This window comes from Monoraphidium neglectum, assembly GCF_000611645.1.
Source record: "Monoraphidium neglectum strain SAG 48.87 unplaced genomic scaffold scaffold02942, whole genome shotgun sequence".
NCBI lineage: Eukaryota > Viridiplantae > Chlorophyta > Chlorophyceae > Sphaeropleales > Selenastraceae > Monoraphidium > Monoraphidium neglectum.
Window position 1 is genome coordinate 1 of NW_014010686.1, and position 6,859 is coordinate 6,859.

The 6,859-nt window shown below is 65.0% G+C and overlaps 3 protein-coding genes across 3 annotated transcripts; 1 reads left to right on the forward strand and 2 right to left on the reverse strand.

Moving 5' to 3' along the window:
* Positions 1–1,577: 1,577 nt before the first annotated feature.
* On the reverse strand, positions 1,578–1,753 carry MNEG_11863 (hypothetical protein; the record flags this gene model as incomplete). Its single annotated transcript, XM_014039663.1, has 1 exon — positions 1,578–1,753. A coding segment is annotated over one exon (176 nt), but the record flags the coding sequence as incomplete, so codon positions are not given.
* Positions 1,754–2,346: 593 nt separating this feature from the next.
* On the forward strand, positions 2,347–2,909 carry MNEG_11864 (hypothetical protein; the record flags this gene model as incomplete). The annotated part of the gene is made up of 2 exons (XM_014039664.1): positions 2,347–2,404; positions 2,524–2,909. 2 exons carry the CDS (start codon positions 2,347–2,349, stop codon positions 2,907–2,909), a joined length of 444 nt encoding a protein of 147 aa, XP_013895118.1.
* Positions 2,910–3,329: 420 nt separating this feature from the next.
* Positions 3,330–6,273, reverse strand: MNEG_11865 (serine/threonine kinase 16; the record flags this gene model as incomplete). Its single annotated transcript, XM_014039665.1, has 8 exons — positions 3,330–3,546; positions 3,727–3,804; positions 3,989–4,089; positions 4,384–4,614; positions 4,815–4,982; positions 5,310–5,603; positions 5,856–6,019; positions 6,225–6,273. The coding sequence occupies 8 exons, from the start codon at positions 6,271–6,273 to the stop codon at positions 3,330–3,332; spliced, it is 1,302 nt and encodes a 433-aa protein (XP_013895119.1).
* Between the last annotated feature and the right edge of the window lie 586 nt (positions 6,274–6,859).

The window sequence follows — 6,859 nt, forward strand, 5'->3', positions numbered from 1 at the left end:
GCGCCGCCCCCCGCCGCAACGAGCGCCGCCTCCACACCTTCCGGCAGCGGGCGGCCGTCAAACACCCGCGGCACGCCGTGGAAGCAGCGCCGCGCGGCGCCCGCCAGCACGAGCACGTCGCCGCTGCGCAGCAGCAGCGCCGAGGGCGCGTCGTGGCGCGTCTCGCCGCCGATCAGGAAGACTGCGTCGAGGCCGAGGCTGGCCGTCACGATAGGCTGGGCCATGTCTTGTTCGGCATCGTCCACATGGCCGCCGAGGGTGTCGCCCGGCCTGTAGTAGTTGATCAAGGCTGCGTCTGGCATGTACAGCCTGCAGCCCCCGTCCAGGCCTGGGTCTGCGTCACACGCCCCTGCCTCTGCAGCTTCCGCTGCTGCCGCCGCTGCTGCTGCAGGCATCCCTGCCCCCTCTCGTGCTGCCCTGGCACCCGCCTCCCGCCCATTCCACGCGCCGGCCTCGACGCCAGCTGCCGCGCGCGCCGCAGTGGAGGCGGCCACGAATGCGAGCGCCATGCCGCGCAGCTCAAGTGGCAGGGGCGTGTGTGGCACCCACGGCTCATACTGCCGCGTTGTCCAATTGAACGCGGGCCCCAGCGTCACCCATCGCAGCCGCCGCAGCAAGTCTGATGCTGGGGGCCCTGGGCCGGCGGGCGACCACGGACCGTTGGTGGAGGCAGCGGCACTGCCGTCGCCGTTTGTGGTGCAGGCATGATTGACTAGAAACGATGCTGCCGGCGAGTGCGCCTGCTGCTCCTGCTGCTCCTGCTGCTCTTGGTGCAGCTGCTGCTGCTGCTGCTGCTCATGCTGCTGCTGCTCCTGCTGCCCCTCCTGCTGCTGCCGCACAGCCGCATCACTCAAACCCGCACAAGACTTCCCCCCCTCCTTTCCTGCTGCCCCTGCCGCACCATACGCGCCGCCCCCGCCCTCCCCGCCCTCCGACAGCGGCAGCGTGCTGCTGCGCTGCCCCGCGAGCGCCGCCGCAAGCAGCCCTGGCAGGCCAGATGGGTAGGCAGCCGTGTGGTTGCTGCGTGCAGGCGGGTCAGGCCACCGCAGCAGCGCGGACTCCATCAAATGCACTTGGGAAGCTGCCGGCAGGGCTCCAGGGAAGTACGCCAGGCCGGGGTGGCAGTCAAACAGGAACACGTGCTGCTGCCGCTGCTGCTGCTGCTGCTGCTGCTGCTGCTGCTGCTCCTCCTCCTCCTCGTGCTGCTGCTGCTGCTGCTGCTCCCGCTGCTGCTGAAGGCAGCAGCATGTGCCTCTTTTGACCTCAGCATCGCTCCACTCTGTACTGATGGGCACCGAAACACAATGGACGCCGGGATAAGAGCTGGCGCCGCCTGAATGCAGGTCGATCACCGCTGACAAGTCAGTCGGCCGCGTCACCAGCTTACCGCCACGCCGCCGGCCCTTCCTGCACAGGCGAAGTGCGGGCAGATTCTTGGCACAATTGTGGAGCGCGGCGCGGCCCGTCCGAGCCGAGGCACCACGGCTGTCATAGGTGCATCGGCCCTGTCGGGTGGAAACAAGACAACCAACCACTCCCGGTGGCCAACATACAGATTGTGGTGACTGGGGGCGCACCTGATCCGAATGTCCTGGTCTCTATGCAGCTGATAATGCTTCTCCGCCAGCCTGAAGGCGGTCGCGCCGTGCTCCGCAGGCTCGGGCTGCTGCTGCTCTTGCGGCTCGGGCTGAAGGCGAGGTGTTACCGCCGGCGAATCTGCGAGCGGCGCCGTCGAGAAGCCGAGCTGGGTCATGTATGCTAACTTATGAAGATTGCATGTACCATTCTTGGTGCAGCCAACGGGTATGTCAGGCCCTGCGAATGAGGTTTCGATACAAACACCAGGATTGGGACCAGGAAGTGTATGATACTGTATGCAGTCGTTCACAAAATGCGTTTGAACACTTCAAATACATTTCCGATGCACAGCTGTCTTGAAATCAATTGCAGGATGATCTGCAGACTGTTGATCTGCCTCTGATCGTGTCACTTTTACAATACATAAGGCCCCATTGGGAGGACCAACAACCTTTCACACCTGTAGTAGCACCTCATCCGGGAGGCCAGCAAGGGCGGCATCATAGCCTGGAGATTGGACGCAGCTGTCACATTACGCACTGCTGCAGCGGCCCTCGCACCAATCGCCGTCACCTAATCTTCACTCCTTCACAGCCATCATGCCAGCTGAGAGAGGCTGAAATATTGCAGACACATTGAAGCCAGCCGTCTGTGGCCGCAGCTGCGAGCTCGGGCCCTGCAATTCATCGGTGCCCGTCGCGGGTGGCAGCGGCGGCCATGGCGGAGCTGCTGACTCAGCTACAGGACCAGCTCCATGTGGTGTCAAAGATGTTTTTTGATTTTGTGGGGATCCTCCAACGTGACGCGCCGCCGATGTCAGTGGCAGGTGCGAGGCTTTGAATATACGCTCCGCGCCACCCAGTGTGGCCCTTTGCTCCAATGCGGCGCGCAACTACTGCGCAGAGCGAATGCCATCCCACTGGCACCCCCCCACGCACGCCGCAGGCGAGCCCATTGTTGGTGCGGCAAAACACCAGCAGCAGCAGCAGCAGCAGCAAGCCCAGCCCGCGGGCCAGCCGCCGCAGCCGCCCGACTTTGACGTAGAGCAGACGACCCAGCTGATGGCGGCGCAGCTGATCGCCCAATTCAAAGTGACCGAGGCCCTCATAAAGGCGCTGCCCCAGGAGGCGGCCCCCCCTGCCGCCCACTCGGACCGCATAAGGGCGCTGCAGCAAGAGCACGCCGAAGTCAGCGCCCAGCTGGACGCCGCCGCCCGGGAAGCTGAGGAGCAGCTGGCCGAGCTGCAGCGGCTCTTCGCCGTTCTGGCCGGCCAGCGGCTGCGGGACGCGCAGAATGGTCTTGTGCTGCCACCGCTGCCGCCGGCCGGGTGAGGGCCCACGGGGCCGCCTCGCGGGGCGGGCCGTGTGGGCCGCATTCGCGTGTGGCGGCCGCTGACTGCGCACGTGCGCCTTGGTCTTGCGTCGCAGCGATTCGCGCCCCGTGGCGCGGCCGCTGCCTTTGGCTGTGATGCGGCGCTGTGAATGTAGTTTGCACCATAATGAGGCGACAGCCGCCATATCTTCGCTCTTACCAGCAACATGCCGTGGCATGGACGGCGGGTGCCACGATGCAATCAGCATCAACCACCACCCAGGTAACTTTGCGACAACTCATGTGGGCACGAAAATCGCCCCATTCAGAATAGGTTGTTGATGGCAGCGCAAGCAGGACCCAGAAATGCATATAAGTGGATGTCAGCGCGAAGAAGCGAGTGCAACCGCAAAACTACCCTCAGCCGTGGGCCGGTTGTTTTACCGCCGCCGCGCAGCCGCCGCCGCCGCAGCGGGCCCCGCCGCCGCCTGCGGCGCCGCGTTCGGCAGCCGCCGCCGCCGCGCCGCGCGCACGCGCTGCAGCAGCGCCTCCGCTGTCGGGCGGCGCTCGGGGTCGGGGTTTAGGCAGAGGGTTATGAGGTCATGCAGCTCCTGGGGGTACCGCGGGGCGGGCGGCTTGGGCCAGGGGATGCGGCAGCTGCGCAGAAACGTACGGGCGGGGGGACAGGGAGGGGTTGGGGATGCGCGACTAACGGCAAAGGGGCGCCCTCAGGAGAGGGCCGAGTCGCCTGGGCGCGGCGCGGCGGGCCCGGGCGCGGCCGCGTGAGCCGTGGGGCGCGTGGGGCGGCAGCAGGGGGCGGGGCAGGGCCGCACTCACTTCATGACTGCGAGAGGCAGGCTCGCGCCGCGATCGAGGGCCTCTTGGAAGGGCGACGCACCATAGAGCATGTGGAACCTGTTCCGGGTTATGCATGGGAGGGGCGGGGGATCTTGCGGGTTGGAGCCTTGGGGTGTGTTTTTGAGGCGGGGGCTGCAGCTGATGCTCAAGTCAGACACGCTTGACGGCCCACAAAAGCTGCGGGCCGCTGTGGGCGCGCGTGCTGCGCGCCGCAAGGACCACCTGCCGCTGACGCGCTCACAGCGTGCAGCCGAGGCTCCAGACGTCCACGCGCGCGTCCAAGGTTGAGTGCGTGCCCACATCAAACAGCTCAGGGGCGCGGTACGTGGCGGTGCAGTGGGCCTGGAGGTTGGCAGTGTGTGGAGCGCGTGTGCATGTGTTGGTACTGTGTGCGTATGGCCCGAAGCAACGTTCACCGAGGTGGTGCCCTCGGCTGCCACTCTCGACCCTGCAATATGTGCCTTCAAAAGCACTCAGCCGTCAAAAGCACATCAGTGCGCCATTAGGCACGCTCGGGTGGCCCTGCCGCGCGTCATGCAACCGGGCGCGGCGCAAGGGCGAGCGCGCGCCACGGGCGCGAGCCACCTTTTCTAACGCCAGCCAACAGTCTAGGGCCACGCGGCGGCAGCTTCTCACCTCCGCATCCTCCTGCAGCGCCAGCGCGTCCACCCGGTTCGTCACGCGCACCTCGGCCGGCCGAGCGCTACCAAAATCCATGAGGACCGCGCCGAAGCGCCGCCGCCGCCGCCGCTTGCGGTGCTGCTGTTGCTGCTGCTGCTGCTGCTGCTGCTGGCGCCCCTGGGGCGGCGCCAGCTGCAGCTGCGCGCCCGACGGCGGTTCGCCGCGCTCTGCTGCGTCTGCGTCTGCCTGCAGGAAGGGAAGAGCTTGGCGGTGTAAGTGCAGCCCACTGGTGCCCGCTACAACTGCCGTCCAAACCTACCTTTAAAAGAAACACAAACATTCGCAAGGTGCAGCCCCACAAGCCGCCGGAAGAAGCCAGTGTCAGGCAGCTGCTGCGATTGTCATTCACGCCATGACTCAACTCATCAGTCAACTCGGCTCCTCACCATCCCGTCATCGTCATCCTCCGATGCCCCTGCATGATCCTCCTCATCAAAAACCGAGGTTGTGCTGCGCAGCACGTTGTTTTCAGGCCGCACTACGAGGATGTTGTGGGGCTTGATGTCGCGGTGGGCTATCCGGCGGCTGTGCATGTGCGCAACACCCGCACACACCTTGGGGGCGCATGTGCACGTGTGTGGCAAATGTATGAGAGTGCATGTGTATCGTTTGCGTGAATGAGTGTGTGATTACGGTATGCCCGCCGGCACAGAGGAGTAGGTTGTTTTTGGGTCGTACAATTTTCGGGGGGCGCCCAAGGCCCGTGTGTGTGTGTGTGTGTGTGTGTGTGTGTGCACTTGCGCATGCTAACGCATGGTCGTCCGTCACCGCCACATGAGCATGCTTTGTTTCATTGATCTGCAGACAGAGTTGTGGCCGCTGCAAGACACACACGAAACGCGACCCCTCGCGCACCGCTAGCCTGCACTTGACAGCCCCACCTGCTCAAACACATCCAGCACATCCTGCGTCGCCAGCCGTTGCCGCGCCGCCGCCAGCCGCTGCAGCTCGTCAAACAGGGTGCCATCCTCGAAAGCCGGGAACAGCAGCAGCACTGTGCAACCCTCGTGGGGGGTGCGCCCCCCGCCCCCGGCCCCGCCGCTCGCGGCAGCGCCCGCGCCGCCCGCGCACACGGCGTGGTCGAGCAGGGGCAGGCAGTTTGGGTGGCTGAGGGCGCGCATGGTGGCGATCTCGCGCTTGGCCTGCTGCAGGCGGTCGCCAGAGGCGGCGTTGATCTGCCAGGTCAGCGGGGAGGTGTGCGAGGGAGGGGGCGGAGAGCCCGCGATAATGTATGTGCAGGGGCGGGCCACTCACAACGCTGCCACGCGAGAGGTGGCGCATGCACAGGAGGTGCAGCTGCATTGCTGTTACAGTCCACAGAGTGTGATGTTGTTGCCGCAAAACCGGCGCTGGCCCTCTGCATGGCCGCTGCACCCGCAACCCGCCAGTGATGCAGCTTCTTGTGCACTTCTACATGCCCCGCGCACCCGTTTCAGCGCCAGCGGGGCATCGTCTACCAGCGGCTGCTGCGCCGTGGGCACCTCGCGCACCAGGTAGACAAAGGCGTAACCACCCTCCCCCAGCTGCAGTGCGCGATACCGCAGCACGAGCAGCGGTTGGTGTGAGCGCGTCTCGCATTGGCGGGTGTCGCCTTTTTCACAAAGTCACGGCGTAGCAGCAGCTGCTGCATATGATGATTGTAAACCCCTTCAAAACTCCCTCAAAATTGACAGTTGCCGTGCAGCTCACCTCTCTTATGATCCGGAAGCGCCTGTCTTTGATCTGAACGGTCTGTGCGGTACCGCCACCAGATACAGTATGTACAAGTAAGCTGTAGATCCCTGCCAGCCACTCACGGGCTAGCTCCAACACCCGGCTGATCAGAGACTCGACAACGCTGCTCATTATGATCAATTGCACACATCGGAAGGGGTTTCGACCTTTTTTGCGTGATAAGTGTTTCAATTGAGTCGCGGGCTACGGACCCCTGCGTGCTGAAGGCACAAGAGACTTTGCAGGAGTTGACTGAGCCCAGCGCGCGCAGCACAGCGGCGTGCGCGGCTCAAAATCGCTATCGCACATCTTGAAAAAGATGCAAGGAGTGAAGCATGAGGGGCAGCATTTACACGGCGTTTGCGATCTACCAAGGACCCTGGCAATGGGGGCAGAAGCTCTTGCCGCTGCTGCGGAACCACCGGTACAGGCACGCCGGGTGGAACGACACCGCGCACGTCCGGCACGTCAGCCGCGGCAGCTGCCCGTTGGCTGCCGAGATGACGCTGTAGCAGATCAGGCACGGCTCAACGCCCTCGAACTCGCGGTCCACGTTGGCCCTCCACAGGCCGACGGCGTCGAGCACCCCCTGGTTCTGGTTGCGCAGGAACACCGCGATGGACAGCAGCCACTTGCGCAGCTTCCCGTCGTTGACGCCCACCTGCACAGGGGCGGCCGCCAGGGGTGGGGGGATCGCGGTTGAGAGGGGGGAGTCGAG